General features: G+C 36.8%; 1 protein-coding gene across 4 annotated transcripts in view; it reads right to left on the bottom strand.

Annotated features, from left to right (window-relative positions):
• Positions 1-1115: 1115 nt before the first annotated feature.
• HNRNPR (heterogeneous nuclear ribonucleoprotein R) overlaps positions 1116-21849 on the bottom strand; it is a 38926-nt gene continuing 18192 nt past the window's right edge. For 3 of the 4 annotated variants that reach the window (XM_059690862.1, XM_059690860.1, XM_059690861.1), the window contains 6 exons: positions 16259-16435; positions 14141-14276; positions 10858-11063; positions 5919-6068; positions 2550-2671; positions 1116-2411 (listed from right to left, as the gene is read on the bottom strand). In XM_059690862.1, the coding sequence (XP_059546845.1) occupies positions 1799-2411; positions 2550-2671; positions 5919-6068; positions 10858-11063; positions 14141-14276; positions 16259-16435 (1404 nt within the window). In that variant the 3' untranslated portion in view covers positions 1116-1798. The remainder of the gene's footprint in view (positions 2412-2549; positions 2672-5918; positions 6069-10857; positions 11064-14140; positions 14277-16258; positions 16436-21849) is intronic. The other variant, XM_059690863.1, reaches the window with a different exon arrangement.

Raw genomic sequence — 21849 nt, 5'->3', positions numbered from 1 at the left:
TATCAGTTTATTAAAAAAAAAAGGAACATTAATAAGGCCAGTTTACTTACTGTACTATGTAATAAGTACACGTTTAAAGAGAAATAAGATATACTAACTTTCATCAAGAAATATTTTATTTGAAACCCAAAATATAATCTAATCAAACTTGTAAAAAATTAAGTGGCTTATAATTTTGAAATCTAGTGCTACTGTTATAATAGACACCAAATAGAAACAAAATACAAACTAAGGTGTGTTGTTTTTTTAATTATTCCCCAATGGCTTGTTTTTATAATTTAAAAACAGATCCACCTAAGAACAAAACGGAAGGGAAAATTTTGCAGTAATTGGAAAGTGATCCAGCCTTTCCTGCACTGTAAAGTTTGGACTTTTTTGTTCCTCTTATTCTCAAGCAAAAAGGCCATTACAATAAATCAGAATTTCTAAAGGAAACAGGGAAAGAGACGTTATGACTTGGCCAACAAAAACTTTGGCCATGAGGGATAGTTAAAAAAAAAAAAGGTGTTAACCGAGAGTCAGCAGTATGTTTACTAGGTATTTTTAAGCCTCTCTTGTGAGGCTTGTGTTTCTCAAAATAAATTTACATAGCAATAGAAAATCATATTCCTGAACTGAAGTGGCAGTCCCAATCATGTATACTAAAACTGAGTTTCATCCGTAGTGCAATTGACACCACAATACTAACATTTTTTCCTGTTACATATATTCACTTATTCAGCAAATAAGGTCTTCAGACAACAAATTATCCTTTATAGAAATAATGTGGGTCAAAATAAATTGCAGTCTGCTTCCCTAATCCCACTTTATTTAACATAAATTATACAATGCCTGCAAGAATGTTCAAAAGTCATTGAACCTGTTTTATAAAAATAAGGATAAAATTTCAAAATTTAAGAGACTATGAGAGAACACCAATCAATGTAGTGCTATTTGGAATAAGTACTAGAATTTAGACTAATCCTCAGTCTGATAGCCACGATACATATTGAAATAGATAAGAAATTTTGCATGAATTTGATCACTCACATAGGCAGTTATAGTTTGAAAACAATATTCCTTGCAAGGATTACGAATAAAATAATGTTTTAGGACACAATTGAATTTGAAATAGGTAATGTTTTGAATAGATTTTTGAGTTTTATTGAAATCTTACATGAACAAGAAATTGGAAATACAATCACATCAAAGAACAAATTGTCACGGCTTTGACGTTTAAGCCAAACAAATTTTGTAGGGCAGATTTCAAAAAGGTGTGAAGTAATAACAATTTAAAAACACAGTTAACCTACTTCTAGGAATGCAAAACATACAATCATAGGTTATTTTCAATACAAGAAAACTTAAATTTTTGTCTGCTTTAATTTCTTAAAACTACTAAGACAAAGTACTAGCTTGTATTTTTATTTACAGCATACTCCATACTCCTATGTAATCTATCTCAAATGCAAAAAAAAAAAAGAAACTGTCCAAAACCAAAGGTTCTGCAAAATCATGATTTAACAGTGTGCTCAGCTTGTTTTGAAGCTAAAAATGAAGCCTGAAACAATAAAAGCATTGTAATCTCCGGAATAAGGGAACTCTGCAAGCCCAATAATGTCCAAGAGCATTTATGAAAAGAGGAAAAAATAAAAAGACTTGAGTATATACACAATAATGATTTCTTCAGCCCAATACAAATGGCAGCAAATTGCTACTTAAAGATGAAACAGTTAAGCCAATTTTTGTTTTTTTGAAGAATGTAGTAGATCTAGAGCCAATCGTGTCTTGCCAATATCATTTTCAAGCCCTCATTTGTCTATTTCCACTGTTGCCCATAAGTATCCTGATAAAATTCCTGGTTGTCATTATTGTAACCATAGTTACCAGAATAGTCACCACCTTGTTGAAGCGGCTGCTGAGCGATGGGCTGGGAACCCCAGTTCTGTTGGTTGTTGGTCTGACGGCGCTTGGAATCAGGTTGGTTGTACCCATCAGCCTTTCTCTTGCCACCTACATTGCCCCCACGATTGCCCCGAGAGCCACGGGAACCACGGCCTCTCTGCTGTTGGGCAGGACCCCCTCTGCCACCCCTAGAGCCTCTTGGTGGTCCCAAAGGTGCCCCCCTCTGTGAATAGCCAGCTCTACCTCTTGGAGGTGGTGCTCCCCGCCCCCTTGGTGGTGGTGGAGCACCTCGCCCTCCCCTTCCTCCTCCTCTTCCTCTTACTGCATAGCCATCATCATAGCCGTAGTAGGGATCTTCATAGCCTCCACGATAGTCGTGATAATCATAACCATAGTAATCATCATAGTAATCTTCATAGCCATAGTAATCTGGAGGGTAGCCATATCCACCTCTCCCCCCACCACGACCCCGACCTCTAATTGGAGGTGGCATGCGAGGAGGAGGGTGATAGTAATAATCTTCATACCTAACAATGGAGGGAAGGGAGAAAAGAAAAAACAAATTAGCTTACTTCAAGACTCTTCCTGATTTTGTTTTATTAACCTGATCTCCGCTATCAAGTTATTCTCTGTTCAAAGATGTATTTACTAAAATGCAGACTCACGCAGTGCTTCTGGAGGCCTGTCTAGCAGCTTGGCGTTCTTTCCTTTTCTTGTCTGGTGGCTTGGCTAAGACTATTTCAATTTCTTCCCCTTCTATTTCTTTGCCATTCATTTCATCCATGGCCTATACAGAATTAGAAAAATAAATTTATTTTAGAAGTAATACTTTAAAACATAACGACATAAGCATAACTGTGCCAGTTAATACACTAATAAACAATTTAAAGATTTTAATTTGCAAAAGATGAATCCAGCCACAAAATAAAAAAACAACGAAAGTACCTGTTTCCCTCAATCTCACCCTCTTATATGTAAACAATATTGAGCACAAAACTGATGCCCTACTCTTATATTTAAAAAAGTAAACGGGTTACCTATTGCTGTTCCTTAATTCCAAATAACTAACTCTTCAATGTTTAACCATACCAAAGAGGCAAATCCACACATGGGGAAGATGCCAGTATCACAAACTTTTCAAGATTCAGTTTTAAATAAATATAATAGCATTCAATATGTATGTGGTCTTACATTGTTCTTCCATAAAAATTTTAAGGGGGGAGAAGATAAGAGATCAACCAAAGGACTTGTATGCATGCATATATGCATAACCAATGGTCTCAGACACTAGGGGGGTGAGGGCATGTGCTGGGGGGTGGGGGTGACTAGGGAGAGGTCAATGGGGGGAAAAGGAGACATATGTAATCCTACATGTAATACTTTAAACAATAAAGAATTTTTTTTTAAAGATTTTAAGAAAAGAAAAAAATTTTAAGAATGTGAAACACAAATGAGGTCACTGATAAGATCAGCAGTGGAATTCAACAAGAAATTGACACAAACACAGTCTAGGTTTCCCTCACAACACTTAACCTGGAACATACTTTGACTAAACAAAAGCACAGAGCCCAGAAAAAGCCCGACCTAATGAAGTACTCACCTGGAGGACAATAATCAAAAGCATTCTATGCTCTAGTCCTTTATTCATGTTGTTCCACCTAATAGCCTCTGCATGCTTCAAGGTTCAGGTGACTAACAAAATATCACCTCACCACAGTTTTTCTATTTCCCTATACAACCATTTCTTCTTCAGATATACATAAATGCTCTATCCATAAAGAGCATTTAGTGATTTACAAATATCCATTCAAATCCATCTTTCTCTAGATACTAATTAGCACCTTTACCACCTTAGGTTTTGGCTATTTCAGCTAAAACTAAATGAGGCTGTAGCTTTCTGGTCTAAACAACAGAATAGAGCAGCGGTCGCCAATAGTGACCCACAGACCACTGGTGGTCCATGAGGTCTGAAAGGTTGGCAACCGCTGGAAAAGAGCATCTACTCGCTCACGTGGCCATATCGATGAATGTGATTCCCAGTCGCTGAGGTAAAAATTTTGTAATTTTACAGACTTCTTTGGCAAACCACCCTGCCAGTTTTTATGCACCTGTTATTTTGCCGGGAGCCGGTCCATCCTTGCTGTTTCAAGGGACCTGGCATATATGGCATACGGCTCTTAATATGTTTGCTCACCTTCTTGGCGCTGTGTTTTAACCAAGGTCACCTCTCCGAGAAAGGTTGAATCCCCAGGTAGGGATTTTCCCCTGAAGTTAGGGAGGGAATAAAACCCCTCAACTAAGTGCCAGGCGGGTAATTAATCCCTTTAACTATGAACAATCATGCTTAAACTACATAATCTTTTCTCCCTGGAATGGAGATAAGAAACGCCCTAACCTTTGTAATAGAGATTGATAGGATTGAATCAACTGGTATAAATACAGTTGTAACAAGACAGAAACACACAGAACTCAGAACACAGAACTTAGAACACAGGGCTTGGAAGACAGGACCAAGAGAGACAGAGCCTAGGCACAGAACCTACACAGAACGTTCTCTAGAGACAGAAGAACTTCGCTGGAGAGAGCATGCCGGAGGATCCTGGACAGGGACTGGCCTCGGAGCCTGGAGGCGGAGCCTGGCGAGAGAGCATGGCAGGAGATCCTGGACTGAACCTGACTGTGGAGATTGACAGGAGAGCCTGACTACAACCTGGTGACTGGACCTGCCTGGAGAACCTGGACAGAACCTGGCTGGAGATCCTAGGCAGAACCTCTCTGGAGATCCAGACCAGAACTTGGCTGGAGATCCTGGCTAGAGATCCTGGCTAGGCTGCTGATCAACTGAACACTGTCTCCGTGTCCTTCCTTCTTCGCCGACTCCGTCCACACCTTTGGGGACCCCTGGACCCGCTGGGGCTGGACCCCGGCATTATTTAATACCAATTGAATCAAAGGGCTATTTAGAAGGTATAAACTTACTAGTTATCAGTGTTTCATACCATTGGCAATTTAAGGCATACATTAAATTCTGTACCGAGTTGTGAATTTTATAAGCAATAAGGTCTAATTAATTAGCTGCCATGAAAAAGCAAACCAATCAATTCTAACTAGTCAAAGATTTTCTACAAGGCACATTTAACCCCTAGAGTGCCAGGGAGCGCGATCGCACTCTTCCTGTCTTTCGCCAAAAGTGCCAGGAGCGCTATCACGCTCCTCCTGCAGTGTCACTATTAGATGCTAGTAGTTCACTCTTTATTGACAGATGGCACCTAAGTGCAGATTCCTTATGATGCCGAATGTTTGTAGTTCTAAAATTGACCACTGGCATTTATCTGCCTATTTTTTTTACAGGTACTACGATTTTATGAAGTTTACTCAGATTTTGTAGCCCTAAAGCTTCGAAATGGCATCCAGTTCTAAGTCTGCTTTTATTAGTGATGATGATATTGCTAAATATGTCAATTCTTGCTGTAAAGATGACGACTTTGTGGAAGATATTGGAGAAGGGTGTCCCTCTATTTTAACATTATGTTTTGTTCAATTTTTTTTCCTACTAGTATTTTATAATACAATCAGCAAACAATATATGTCAAAGATAAAAACAAATGTAGTAAAGGTTTCCTTAAGTTTTTGAATATGTAACTTCATTTACTTGCGATTCATAATTTTTTTCCTAAACTGCTGTAAAATCAGCAAAAATGCCTTGGCAATTTTAGCATAGTTCCTAGGATATTGGTTGGCATTCAAAGGGTTAAAATCAGTACCCTGGGCTAAGGCCTGGGGTGGAGAAAAGCTGGGTGGAGGGGGGCAAAGGAGGGAAAAATGGGAGACATCGGTAATACTGTCCTCATCACTGATGTTTCTATCTCCCTCTCCCTTCCTCTCTGAAATCAATAAAAATATGTTAAAAAAAAAAAAAAAGTTCCAGAGTTCGGCGAAGTTGAAAACCAATTTTATTTTAATTTTTAAAGGCACTACATATGTTTAACAAGTTTCAATAGTAGAATTCAAATATCAAGAAACAAAATTTCTACCTTAACAGCTGCTCCTCTGTCTTCAAAATGAACAAATGCATAATCTTTCAACTTCTTCACCCTTTCGAGTTTTCCAAATTCAGAAAATGACTTTTCCAGTATTTCTTCCGTCACTGTAGTAGCCAAGTTTCTCACAAATAAAACTTTCACCTAATACAACAAATAGAAAAAAATTGGCATTGGCTACTTAATTTTAGCTGGTCTTATATTAAAGTATTTCTTCCTATCTTCATGGCATAGGCTTTTTTTCTCTAAAACATTAAGTGCTATGATAGAAGGTATAAAAATTGCCAAAATAATTCAGATTTTACCGATTTATATAAATATTGGTTCCTTCTCATGTCCTATAATTAAAGTGCCTAACATTGTAAATAGGACCTTCAAAAAACAACAACACATAATTATTACTAAGTTAACTTACAAATTTTACATGGTCCCTAAGTCTCCCTTAAACAAGTTTTTCCAGGGTTTTTTCCCCCTATTAGAACTGGATAAGCTGATTCTAAAGTTCATTGGAAAAAATAAGCAAATATAGCCAGGAAAAAGAAAAGAAAAAAATTTAGAGACTAACCTTACCAGATATAACAACCATAATGCTTAAATCATTCGATCAGTGTAGTGTTAATCTGGATAAAAATAAAAGTCAGATCCATATCTTCACACTGTATGCCAGGATAAACTCCAAATACACACATACACACACACACACACACACACACACACACACACACACACACACAAGGATGATGGGGAAGGGAGGAAATGGAAGTGCTAAAAGAAAATGTTTTTATAACACACATTGGGGAAGGCTTTGCGACTCAAAATTTATTAACTATAAGTCTATAAACTATAAAAGAGTGATGGATTCAACTACTAAAAATAAATGGCTTCACCTGGCCGGCGTGGCTCAGTGGTTGAGCGTCAACCTATGAATCAGGAGGCCACGGTTCCATTCCCCATCAGGGCACATGCCTGGGTTGCAGGCTCAATTCCCCAGTGTGGGACGTGCAGAAGGAAGCCGATCAGTGATTCTCTCTCATCATTGATATTTCTATCTCTCTCTCCCTCTCCCTTCCTCTCTGAAATCAATAAAAATATGTGTAAAAATAAATAAATAAATGGCTTCTACATAGCAAAAATACAAGCAAAGTAAAAAACCAAATGACTTATATAACAAAGAGTTAATCTTTCTTTTATATCAGAGATCCAGAAAATAATAATAATAAAAAAAACTCAACAGAAAAACTGAATAGAAAAATAGGCAAAAATTCATGATTATATGGTTCATACAAAACAACAACAACAAAAAAACAACCAGCAACACACAAATGACCGGAAAACATAGTAAAAACTTAAACTCATTCATAGTAAGAAAAGAAAACTCTTAATGGCTTTGAAATACCATTTGTTATCAAACTGGCAAAATCCAAAAGTTTAACCATACACTAATTTTGACAAGGATGAGAATAGGCCTCTTGTATTACACTGGTAGGAGGGTAAAACGATCTGGTCCACTTCCCAAAGAGGGGAATATAGTAATCTTAGTAATAACAGATGCATTTACCTGTTGGCCCACAATTCTACCCCTGAGAATCTATCCTACAGATATATCCATATTTGTATCAACTGACATGACAAAAGCTTATTCACTACAGAAACAACCTAAAAGACTTGAACAACCCAAGAACGTTGAATATACCGTGGTACATCCACCGAATGGAACACTATGTAACCATACAAAAAATGAAAAAGAAAAAAAAAAAGAGGAAGAGTTCTAGCTGGTTTGGGTCAGTGGATAGAGCATTGGCCTGTGGACTGACGGGTCCTGGGTTTGATTTCAGTCAAGGGTACATGCCTGGGTTGCAGGCTTGAACCTTAGTAGGGGGTGTGCAGGAGGCAGCCAATCAATGATTCTCTCTCATCATTGATGTTTCTATCTCTCTCTCCCTCTCCTTCCATCTCTGAAATCAATAAAATTATATTTCAAAAACACACACACCAAAAAAATTAGGAAGAGCTCTAAGAGCTGACATGGAGAGATTGCTAGGATACATTGTTGGTAAGACTTTCCCCCCCCATTTCTGAAACAGGGATCCAACTTATAGTCAATGTGACAGATAAGCACTGTGTCATAGTTTAATTGGCAATGTTTATAATTTCTTAGTGGTACTTATAATAATGGTATACCTTCCTTGGAGCTGATGAAATAGAGTGGCAAATAAAACAAATATGAATCAGTGAAAACAGTAAGTTACCAGCAACCACTTGTATAAGAAGCAGGGAAATAATACATCCTCAATATTTGTACTTGCTCAAGAAAACACGAAAAGATAATAAGAGAATACTAAAACTGAATGCCTATAGGGAACCAAGGGGTATGATACAGATATGGTAGATGGGGATAAGGGTGGAATTGGGACTTCTCTTTCTATAAAATTTTGATTTCTAAGCTAAGGAAATATATTAACTATTCAAACAAAAAAACCCAAACATATCCACTGAAGAAAGTGTTGCTCTATGAATAGAAAGGATGGGGGAGAAAAATCTTAATTCAATGGGTGAAAAAAATGGAACAGTTCCCACCTCTCTCTATCTCCTTTATTTTTCTAAATGTTGTAATACTGAAGTATAACTACATCAGACAGGCCTCCACTGATTTCCTTTTTTTAAAAAAATATTTTATTGATCTTTTACAGAGAGGAAGGGAGAGGGCCAGAGAGTCAGAAACATTGATGAGAGAGAAACATCTATCAGCTGCCTCTTGCACACCCCCCACTGGGGATGTGCCCACAACCAAGGTACATGCCCTTGACCTGAATCGAACCTGGGACCCTTCAGTCCGCAGACCGACGCTCTATCCACTGAGCCAAACCGGTTAGGGCCACTGATTTCCTTTTTAACTAAACATGGATCCCTTATCTTTTTTCTGAAATGAAACCATTACATACTATATAAAAATTACTTGTTGCCCTAACTGGTTTGGCTCAGTGGATAGAGCGTCGGCCTGCAGACTGAAGGGTCCCGGGTTCGATTCCAGACAAGGGCACACGCCCGGGTTGCATGCTCAGTCCCCGGTGGGGGGTGTGAAGGAGGCAGCCGATCAATGATTCTCTCTCAACACTGATGTTTCTCTCTTTCCTTCTCTGAAATCAATAAAAATATTTTTTTAAAAAATTACTTGTTAAAACTGTATTAAGAAAGATACATTTATTTAGGTGCTTAGGTACTGTTTGATTTTAAAACTGACCCAACTTGGCAAAAGATCTTCAATAAATTGTAACACTGATAGAGTGAAGTAACAGCAAAAGCTTTACTCTACTGTGTGAATTCCCCCTCATTAGAAAACAGAGTCAGTAATATTCAAGTTTATTCAACCAGTATTATTCAAGTTTATAGAGGCCACCTATTCATTCCAAAATTGTTTCAGATGCAGAAAGAACAGTTACTATAATAAAATTTGAAGTTTTCTAACCCTATAAAAAGATTTAGGGTAAATTTCAATCTGAAAGGTTATAAGAAGTATATGAAAAGTGATTGATGAGAAAATTAGTAGCTATACTTTAGAATTTTGGGGGATTTGATTCCCTTCATATAATATACCTATAATACTATTTTTAAAATGTTTTTATAGGATAAGCAATACAGGCTACACTTAGCTTCTACAAGGTAGATTCAAAGTTATCAGAGATTTGAAGATATTTATCCAATGCTAATAAAGTAGGTCACATCCAAATTCAGTAAGTTTGCCCCAAGTCACAATTGGGAGAACAAGTGAAATTGAAATCAAACTAGAAAAAAAAGAAGGAAGGAAGGAAGGAAGGAAGGAAGGAAGGAAGGAAGGAAGGAAGGAAGGAAGGAAGGAAGGAAGGAAGGAAGGAAGGAAGGAAGGAAAGGGAAAGAAAGCAGGGCCATTTAAATTCTCAGTCCCTTTCCTTGACATTATCTATTCAAGGAATATGTTAAAAAGATACTGAACAGCACATCTGAGAGCCTCTGGTTCATTCTCAGTGGATCTTCTGTTTAACACAAAGATGTTTTTGCCTACAAAAATTTTATCATGTTAATATAAACTGGGGCTCTCTTAACTAATCAGAGTGAGGACTGCCTTCTCAGAATCTAGAGGCAGACTTCTCATACAGAAGAATCTAATCACTAATTTATGACCATCCATAAAGTTGCTGCCTTCCTGAGAAGGAAAAAGACATTTACCAAAATACTCAAAAAGTCACTAAAAGGGACAGAGATGCAACTCTAATGTGTCCCTTCAATCCCAGGACTCACCCAAAAGAAAGCCTGAGAATGAGGATTCATGGTACCATCTGTTACCAGACAAAGATCTTGGCAAGGCAAGGATAGGACAGAGAAAAACGAGGTCCCTCTACAGGACTTGCCATGCATATTTTGCCACTACCATATAACAGCAAACATGAAAACCTTCTGCCTTTCTTCACAGGGACAATACCCTAAATGAAGCTTGATAATTAAAAAAAAGAAAAACTTTTTAAAATAAGAGAAAAAAATTAGATATAAATATAAACAAAATTATTCCTGGCCATTTAATAAAAGTCATAATATGGTCAATGAAGATTATAATTCAAACTTTACCTCTTTCTTTACTGAGTAAGACCTTGTCTTTTTTTCTTTTTAAACCTCTGTATTCCTTATAATGCCTAGCACTAAACAAATTCTCAGGGTGTATAAAAATACTTAATGGAAGGGATTTCATTTCAGTTCCTTTTACACGTTTAATCAGCAGGAAAAGGAATGGTTACTGGAAATTCCTGAATATAAAGAAAGGCGAAGTTTGGTGTTAAAACAGGTTCTTGCCTAAATAGTTAAAATCAAGAGCTATAATATTAAACTCAAAAAATTTTGAGTTTCATTCTGAGTATAAAATTTAAATGATGACCACACCTCCATCCCAAGAAATTGCATTTACCTTAGCCATGACTTCTGGATCTGGTTCTTCCACAGGGTCAGCCCATTCAACTGTAACTACATTTCCCCATACTTTTACTTTTCCACTCATCAGCCGGCGTCTGGCTTGTGCTGCTGACTTGTGATCCTCATATTCAAGGAAGCAGAACCCCCGATTCTTCTTTTTGTCATCGGGTTGATGATAGAGAATAACGTCCACCAAACCCTCTGTTAAACCAACAGCCAGATATATAAGCCAAAAGCATCCACCACACATCTACTGATTAGGCAGACCTAAATCCACTTGCCTAAAAGCAAAAAATAACTGAAGAAGCCTCAAAATGATTCACTAATTACCTAATAGACAATTTAATCAGCATTATTAGATATGAGGTTTGGGACAATATTTTTATGTGCCCTTTTAATTTTAGGGGTCATAAAGATACAGCCATAAACAACAGGTACAACTACTGCATTTTGACATATAACATTCTACAATGTTTTAAAGATTTGATGTAACATGACCTTACAATTTATAAAAATACTACACCAAAGAACTTAAACATCAAATTATTGATATAAATCAAAGAGAACTAAGATTCAACAACTAACCATCCTCAGGTCTAACTTAAAAGTTAGTTTTGCCCTAACCGGTTTGGCTCAGTGGATAGAGCGTCGGCCTGAGGACTGAAGGGTCCCAGGTTTGATTCCAGTCAAGGGCATGTACCTTAGTTGCGGGCACATCCCCAGTAGGAGGTGTGCAGGAGGCAGCTGATCGATGTTTCTCTCTCATCGATGTTTCTGACTCTCTATCCCTCTCCCTTCCTCTCTGTAAAAAATCAATAAAATATATTTTTTAAAAAAGTTAGTTTTTACTAAGAATAAAAATAATTGCTAAATACTGGTGTCTCTCTGGTCGGTCCTGTGCCCTCATCTTTCCATAATTCTTCTTTCTAGGTAAAAACCAGCTAGTTCCTACTCTTAAATACTATCTATATCCTTAAGAATGCTTAGATTTTATTTCTACCCCAGACTTAGACATTTCAAATTTAACAGTCCAAAACTGCACCACCACTCCCCAAATCTGTCTTCTCTAGACTTTCCTACTTAATAAACAGTATTATCTCCTGGGTTTCTCAAGCCAGAAATTAAAGACTCATTCTTGATTTCCTCCTTTACTTCATCTTCCCTATCCAATTCCAAGCCAATCTACTTTTTGCATCTCCACTGCTCAATCTTCTATTTGAACATTATGAAAGCTTCTACTCTTTACCCCTTTCTAAGCCATTATCTATATAGCAATAAAAATAATATTCTGAAAACATAAAACAGATGTCATTCCCTGTTTAAGACCTTCAAATACCATCTCATTATACATACACTAAAATCCAAACTCCTTACGTGGTCTTCAAAAGTCCTACCTACTTCATTTTATATAATTCTACCTTTTAAAAACACTGGCCTTCTATTAACTTTAATATACCAAGTTCTTTCTTGCCTTAGAACACAGACATGTGTTGCTCTCTTGGAATGCCTCTTTGTATGCTACATTCTTCTCATTCTTCATGTCTTGGATGAAATGTCACCTTATCAGAAAAGACTTCCATAACCATAAAATCCCCAATAGTAGCTATTCTCTACCTAAATATCCCTTATTTCCTTCTTTACAGTGCTTACCACAATGTGTAAATATTTCCTTAATGGGGGGGGGGGGGGGGGGAATCTTCTCTCCTTTCCCAGAATGTAAGCTCTACAGGGCAGAGACTAGATCTCTCTTATTCACCACTGTATCCCAGCAGATAATACAATACCAGCACTTAATAGGCACTGAATAAACACTTGCTGAAAAAAAATGAATACATGGACATAAAGCCAGAAAGGACTTGGTAGGTAATAAACTAATATAAACTAATGAGGTTAAAGAACTGTGTCAACAGTTAGAGGTATTTGACCCACACAATTATGATAAACTAGAGGCCCAGTGCATGAAAATCATGCAGTGTGTGTCTGTGTGTGTGTCCTTCAGCCTGGCCTGTACTATCTTGCTATCCGGGAGCTCTTGGGAAGGGGGCCTAAGCCATCAGTCGGACATCCTTAGTTCCACCATAGAGGCGGGAGACACTCCTGCCACCTCTGCTGCGCTCACCAGCTGAGAGCCCGGCTTCTGGCTGAGCGGCACTCCCCATGGGAGCACACTGACCACAGCTCCTGTGTTGAGCATCTGCCCCCTGGTGGTCAGTGCACATCATAGCGACCAGTCATTCCACCGTTCAGTCGATTTGCATATTAGGCCTTTATTACATAGGAGGATAGTGGCAGTGGTTACAATGTGGGATGTTAGAAGTAAAAAATTTCGCAAGTGGCTAGATTTTGTGGCAACAAGATCCAGAATGTGATCTGCATGTGGGGGAGCTGAAGTAAAGGACTGAAGATGAGATGGTCACAAAACTAGGAGGCTAGGGTACTGGATGATGCCTCTATGGCAAAAGTACTAAGAGTAAGTCAATTTAGGACAGAAGAGGAAGACTGTGAGCCAGAAGCAACCTTCAATTAATAAGACAAATTGAAACCAGAAGAGCAATAGATGACAGCTTGAAGGAAGGGGAAAGGATAGTATATCTGGATGACAAAAATGTAAAGGAATAGTTGGGTTTTCTTTAAAAGGGAAGGTAATCGTCTAAAAAAGCGTTTTTAAACCACAACTAGTATTTAGTAGCTCTCTATTAGCATTTTAAAAATGGAAATGGAAAAGGAAATATCAGACTAAGTCATGTAAAATAGTAAAAGTATTTGGTTTCATTAAATTTTGTTTCAGTTACATATAAATGTATACAGACCAATGTATAAACATACACATTGTAATATAAAATGTACTTCTCAATCAATTCCATGCATTTAGAATTGCAAATTTTGAAAAATATGATCTAGATGAGCTAACAGGAAGAAGACAAGAATACTAATCCCTTTGGACCTAAAATACACTGAATGTCAGAAGGGGAAAGCCTTCACTTGAAGACCACAGGGCAAAAGCTCTGGCAAAAGCCAAGGTTCAATTAAGGTAAAGTGAAGGGGACATTCCAAGATATTAAGGATATGAGGAAATGTGCTTAGTCCAAACCACTATAAACATAAAAAAACTCAAATGATACTGGCAAAATCCAGAAAATAATAAAAGCAGAAGGGATGCAATTTAGACCTGAACAGACATTTAAACTCTTAGATTAATACACACATCCTTTTTTTTGCACTTATAAACAGTACCACAGATTTCCCAAAATTAACTTCTAAATACATTTTTGTTTTACCTGTGACTTTACTGAATTCTTCCAGAATGTTTTCTTTAGTCTTATTCTTTGGAATTGATCCAACAAAAAGCCTGTTGTTTGCCACGGAAATGCACACTCCAAGGTGTTTACCAGGGCGAATTTCATAGCTGTCACACTGCAAGGAAGAAAAGAACCAGACACCCCACAACCACCCCAAACTCAGGACAACCGATCTCAATCTAAAATATTCATTAATTTAAGGTCAAACACTCCCTGCTTCATGAACTCACCAAGTTCCCTCAGGCTTGCCATAATATAAATGTGTATTTTAAACTTGTTACAGCCAGTCTTTCATTTAATCTGCTTTTGTTAACTTTCACTATTCCTCCATATTATAAATAACTCAAAGTTACTAACATTTCATTTTTAAAACTATCTTATTTCATATTTAAGATTTTATCTATCTAAAAACTTTTTTCCATGGATTTTTCAGAAAAAGTACTTTGGAGATGAAATCAGATACAGACAAGCCATTGGCAAGATAATAATATATAAAGAGTAACAACTATGTTTAATCAATGCAAGAGAAATTTAGAAGAACTTCATATTCTACACAAACCACAGAATTCTAAAAATATAAATATAAAGTTTTAAACTGTGTATCAAACACAATATTTTCGAAAGTATATAAAATGATAGATATAAAAAATGTTTTATTTAAATCAATAAAGTTTATTCCTTGATAAACTTTAGCTTCTGTTTTAACATTACTTACCCATTTATTTACTAAAAGACATGTTATTATAAATTAAATCATCCATATATTGCCAAAACATGGAAATAAAGATTTAAAAACTTAATATTAAATAAACAAACTGTAAAAAAAAAAATCCATAACAAAGACTAAAATCTGGGTCAAACTAGAAGTAGAACCAATTTAGAGACAACTTATGAAACAAAAGCCTTTGTTAAAGAGGTTACTGTTCTAGAAGGACTAGACTAGGTGAGGGCTTTAGATATCTGGCAAAAGATTATGCCAAAATATAATGACATTGTTAAGTAACTGAGATGGTTGTATTTTAATACAGTAGGAGTGAAGATATACTTAATTTGCAAAACTTAGTTACTACTGCTACTCATAAGTAAGTACGAAGAGTAAAAAGCCCTGTAAAAAGGAATTAATAGAAGACTGGTTATAAAATAGCAAAAAAGAGAAGGATCAAAGCAGTGGTTCTCAACCTTCTGGCCCTTTAAATACAGTTCCTCATGTTGTGACCCAACCATAAAATTATTTTCGTTGCTACTTCATAACTGTAATGTTGCTACTGTTATGAATCGTCATGTCAATATCTGATATGCAGGATGGTCTTAGGCGACCCCTGTGAAAGGGTTGTTCGACCGCCAAAGGGGTCGCGACCTACAGGTTGAGAACCGCTGGATTAAAGACAGAGAAGACTGAACGACCTGGAAACGAAAATATAGAAAAGAAGAATATACTTAGAAAATAAATTGCATGATTAGGCTGTGACAAAAATAAAACAAAACAGATTCAGAACCATTTCCTGAATTGGCTACAGTGTCCTAAGCCTTCATTACACTTTAAGAATCCTATCATAAAGTTTAACAGCAAGAATTGACATCCTTTCTATCAATATTCAAATGGAATTTTAGATACTAATCACTCTAATTAATAACTTTAAAAATATATTTATATTTATTGATTTCAGAGAGGAAGGGAGAGGGAGAGACAGAAAAATCAATGATGAGAGAGAATCATTGATTGGCTGCTTCCTTCATGCTCCCCACTGGGGACTGAGCCTGCAACCTGGGCATGTGCCCGGGAATTGAACTGTGATCTCCTGGTTCACAGGTCAACACTCAACCATTGAGGCACACCAGCTGTGCTCTATTAATAACTTTTTAGAATTATGGGACACTTTCTCCAACACATTAATTCTTGGGTATCCTCATTTCTTTTTTACTTTTATAATCAGAAAACAGAGAGCAAAGGCCACATACCAACTCAGTCAACATAAAAACATTCAAAGCAAAAACTAAAGAAAGTAAAATAATGTTAACTGCAAACATTTTAAACTGAGGTAATTCTCTCAAATAATGACTTGCTAGATAGTAGGTATCTGTTTTGTAATCACATACCAGTTTAACAGCTTCCTGTGCAGCTTCCTTTCCACAGAAGGTGATAAATGCATACCCTCTGTTCTGACCAGACAGTGGATCCATCATAAGACGTAGATCCCAAATAGGACCAGCCTTTTCAAAAAGGGGTACCAACTCATCCTCATATAAATCTCTTGGTATTTTACCTACAAAGACCTGAAATAAAATCTCTGTATTAGAATCCCAATGTAAGCATTTGATTTTAGATCTATAAAGCCTAACTGCCTTTTCTTTAAGGGGGTGGAGACAGGAAGATGGTTAAGGAGCAATGGGATAATTTGAATTTTGTGATACTGACCCTAATTTTTATTATAATGACTTTAGGGTCATCAACATAGAACAGTATTCTATACTGAAAAATGGAAACTGATTAATAAGAGTGTGCAAAATTAGTACTAAAATTTGAATATAATTTATTTTCCTCATAAAAATGAATAAAGAGCACATATGTTCATGGAAATATGTCTGTGTTTTTATAAAAACAAAATTGAATAAAAAATTAATGTGGTCTTCTTCAAGCTTTTTCAATCTAAAATTTTTATTATTTAAAGCTCCAGGGCTTCTTCAATCAATCCCTTTTTCTATCAGAATATTATATTTTAAGGTCCATAAAAAATTCTTCACCATATAAAGATTTAGTATTCTATCTTAATAAAAATTATATAGGATTAAATTAAAATATACAATGGTAAATTAGAATTAAATAATCATACCACAATTGTCTTCAAGTTTCTACGTTAGTAACATCAAAAATAATCCTTTATGTTAAAGTATTTGCAATCCAGTCTTAACGAGTAAATCAGTGTTTGCATGAGATAAATCTTCTAGTGAAACTTCTACATCAACATATCATATTCTGAAAAATAACCTGATTAATGAATAATAGCAATCCAAAAGGTGTCAAAATTATACTTGATATTAAATTTCTGATGTTAAGCTCCATAACAGTTGTGCAATCTAACACAATCCTTTCCAAAAAATGGATTCATCTTCACTGCTGTTGGGTAAAACCTGAGGTCTTCTACTGAAAAATCTAGCATGATTCTCATACAACAGCTATTCTAATTCTGTCTTCTTAAAGTCTCCAATCCGTGTTCACGGTCACTTTAAGGTCTTCTGGGAAAGTTCCTCATATTCTTTCCTCTCAACCTTAAAAACTTTTCTCAGCATCTATTTTCACTTCTTTCCTTTATACCTCAGAGAAAGAGATTTACTTCCTTTCAAAGGTTAACTTCTTAACCTTAATAAAACAGCACATTTCTTTTCACCATCTTGTGGAAATAATTACAAGCCTTTATTTCTTCAACTCTCCTATTTTTTGCTTAATACAGCCTCCTCTCCTGTCAACTGGTTCTTTCCTGTCTTTAAACATGCTAAATCTCCCACAGCTAAACAAAATATAAACAAATAATACTTTAGCTTATATATCTTTCCTTTTACTTTTATATGCTTAGAACACATCCCCCATGTTTTATTTTACTCATACAGTTTTTCTTTTCAATGTATCTACTATATGCTTAGTATGGTGCAGCTACAGAGAAATAATTTAAAAAAAAAAAGACATTTAAGGCATCATTTTAATGGTATCCCTACAGAAGTATCTTTCTAATGAAAAATCCAGTCTGAAAAGCACTTGGCATCTATGCTCTCTTTAACTCTCCAAAATTGACTTCTTCCTCTAACACTAAACTGTATGCCCAAATGTCACTAATAAACTTCTAATGACCAAATTTTCTTTCCTCAGACTCACCATTCTTGCCTCTTCAACAAGCATCAACACTGGCGATACTACTTTCTGAAAATCCTCTTAAATCTTCGGAATCCTACACTTACCTGGTCTTCTTACCTTTAATTATTTCTCTATCCTTTCCAAGGTGATCCTTCAATCTACCTACCTTTCCCAAAGTTATGGTTCTACTATACTTCACTGTATTTTCTTCACTTATAAAGATCTATCCCCAAAGCCTACAACTATATAGTCATCTTCCAGTTCCCCATCCCAAGACCTAATTCTGTGTCTCCAAATGCCTATTAAACATTTCCTCTTGATTGTCATCAATAAGTCTAGCAGTGCCAACTTGTTTTTTGAATATAGATGTATGTATAGATAAGAATGACTATCAGAATAATAATAGTTATAATACATAAAAAACTTTTCTAATTGTATTGCCGGGAGCCGGTCCATCCTTGCTGTTTCAAAGGACCTGGCATATATGGCATACTGTTCTTAATATGTTTGCTCACCTTCTTGGCACTATGTGTTTTAACCAAGGTCTCCTCTCTGAGAAAGGTTGTTTCCCCAGGTAAGGATTTTCCCCTGAAGTTAGGGAGGGAATAAAACCCCTCAACTAAGTGCCAGGCGGGTAATTAATCACTTTAACTACGAACAATCATGCTTAAGCTACATAATCTTTACTCCCTGGAATGGAGATAAGAAACACCCTAACCTTTGGAATAGAGATTGATAGGATTGAATCAACTGGTATAAATACAGATGTAACAAGACAGCAAGAGACAGAACTTAGAAGACAGAACCATGGACACAGAACCTAGACACAAAACCTAGACACAGAATCTAGACACAGAACCTACACAGAACCTAGAGACAGAAGAACTTTGCTGAGAGAACATAGCAAAAGATCCTGGACAGAAACTGGCCACAGAACCTAGAGACAGAACCTAGCGAGAGAACCTGGCTGAAGAACCTAGACAGAACCTGGCTACAGAACCTGGATAGAACATGGCAAGAGAACCTGACTAGAACCTGGTGACTGAACCTGGCTGGAGAACCTGGACAGAAGCTGGCTGGAGAACCTAGCAAGAGAACATGGACACAGAACCTGGCTGGAGATCCTAAGCAGAACCTCTCTGGAGATCCAGACCAGAACTTGGCTAGAGATCCTGGCTAGGCTGCTGATCAACTGAACACTGTCTCCGTGTCCTTCCTTCTTCGCCGACTCCGTCTACGCCTTTGGGGACCCCTGGACCTGCTGGGGTTGGACCCCAGCATTGTATTTTTCCTTATTACATTTCTAAATATTCTACAATAAAGATAGAATACATTTGTAACAAATGTTTCCTTTTTCAAAAGTCAAAATGACTAAAACCCACCCTTGCCAACTAGCTCCTCTGAATTTTCACCATTTCTCTTGGAAGAACATAATTTCTGCTGCTCCTCCAACAAGATGACTGAGGAAATATTACTCCATAAACAAAACAAAAAAACTCAAATATTTTGAATCCCTCCCATTCTCATCCATGTCCAATTAATCTTTTCAGTATCAGCTTAAAGTTGCTCCAATGCATAATGCCTAGCCTATCCAGACAACTGGTTCCTTCTCATGAAACAAACCTTTCATGAGACATGGAAATGCATATGCATATACCTTGGACTAATGTGCCATGTATTTTTTTAAGTTCTAGGGATATAGTGAACACTAGACAAGGTCTAGGTATTCATGAAGCTTATATTACTGATAAAGATATAAATATAAACAGTATTATTTTAGGAGGTGTTAAAGGCTAACAAAAATAAAGGCAAGAAAGGAATAAAAATTATGAGGAAGAGACTATTTTAATTAGAGGGCCTCCTTAGCGAGGTTAAATCTGAATTGAGACCTAAGAGAGAAAATTACGTAAATAATCTGAGGAAAGAACATTCCAAAATGAGGGAACAAGTACAAAAAGATGGAAGTACAACTGACATGGTTGAAGAACAGCAAATAGGCCAGTTACTAGAATACAACATCGACACAGGAGACAGTATTGAGAATGAGACAACAGGTTAAGTTAAATCATGGTTAGGAGTTTGAATTTTATTCCAATTGTGCTGGGAAGACATCAGAGAGCTTTGAACAGACAACTGACTAGGTATGACTTAAGTTTTAAAAGGCGTATTTGGGTAACTGGGTTGAAAATGGAGTGTACAGAGACACAGGCTAACTGGTCAGGTTAACAGGGCAATCCCACAAAGGGATGATATGGCTTGGCAAAGTAAAGTAAAGCTATGAAGGTAGAAAAAATGTAAAAAATAGTGAGTTTCAAATTATATGGAATTCAAATCTACATTTTTGTTACCTTGAGCAAGTTTCTTAATTAGTGAATCTCAATTTCCCCATCTGGGAGTAACACCAGTAAGAGGGTTCAATTTCCATGTGAGTGGAGAGTTCACAACTTGTTCCTCATTTTATTCCCAGCATTGGACACAGTGGCTGCTCATCTTTGAATAGACATATGAATGAGCATCTACCTCATACTGTTAACTTCTGCACTAACTGGATAGATCCCATCCCCTTTCCTACTCAAGGACACATGGATCAGAAACAACTTTATCAATTTCCCCTTTTATAAATGGATCATTTCCATCAGCACACAAATATATTTTAATTTCTCCCTTAAAATTTAAACAAAAATATATCTTGACTATAATACCTTCCAGTTATTGTCCCATTTCTTGCTACCTTTGTAGCAAAATTGCTAAAACAAACAAAACAACAACAAAAGCCTGTAAGTTCTTGCTATCTCAAATTCCTCATCTTCCACTCTCTTGAATCTTCTCCTAATCTGGCTTTTACAACCATTCCTGTCAAAGTCAACTAATGACATCCACGTTGCTACAATCAAGTGTCGATTCACAGTCCTCACCTTACCTGGAAAGTTTGATATAATTAACCAACCTTCCTTCTGTGAAAACTTTACTTCTGAGACACCACTCTCTTGGTTCTTCTTACCTCATTGGCTCGCTCTTCTCAGTCCCTTGTTAGTTCCCCCTCATCTCCTCAAACTCTACATGTTGAAGGGCTGCATAGATCAGATCTTAGACCTTCTAACCTACACATGATTTCCTTGGTGACTGCATCCAAACTTATGGTTTCTAAATACCATACAGATGCTTATGTCTCCCCACATTTACAATCTCCAACCAAACTTCTCCCCTGAACACCAGACTCATATAAGCAACAGATCAAACAACAGCTATACTTGGAGGTCTAAGAGATATCTAACTCATGACATACCCAGAATTGAACTACTACCTTTCACTCCTACTAATTTGCTTTTCAATACATCCTTCCTCTCATTTCGATAATGGCAATTCCATCCTTCCAGGTGCTCAGGTAAGAAGCCTTGAAGTCATTCTTGCCTGCTTTCTCTATCCCCATATCCATCCTATCAATAAATAATGTTAGATCTGCCTTCAAAATATCCAGAATCTGACCACTTCAGCTATACCAACCTGCATTATCAACTCTATAAATATTAACAGGGCACAGCACTAAAAAAAAATTAGTGATGCCGAAACCGGTTTGGCTGAGTGGATAGAGCGTCGGCCTACAGACTGAAAGGTCCCAGGTTCGATTCCGGTCAAGTGCATGTACCTGGGTTGCGGGCATATCCCCAGTGGGAGATGTGCAGGAGGCAGCTGATCGATGTTTCTCTCTCATCGATGTTTCTAACTATCTCTCTCCCTTTCTCTCTGTAAAAAATCAATAAAATATATTAAAAAAAAAAAAAAAAAAAAAGCTAGTGATAAAAGGTGTCCTAAGATAAGTGGATAGTGTCGGCCTGCAGAC

This window comes from Myotis daubentonii, chromosome 3 (assembly GCF_963259705.1).
Source record: "Myotis daubentonii chromosome 3, mMyoDau2.1, whole genome shotgun sequence".
NCBI classification, from domain to species: domain Eukaryota; kingdom Metazoa; phylum Chordata; class Mammalia; order Chiroptera; family Vespertilionidae; genus Myotis; species Myotis daubentonii.
This window is presented reverse-complemented; position numbering and strand designations above follow the sequence as displayed.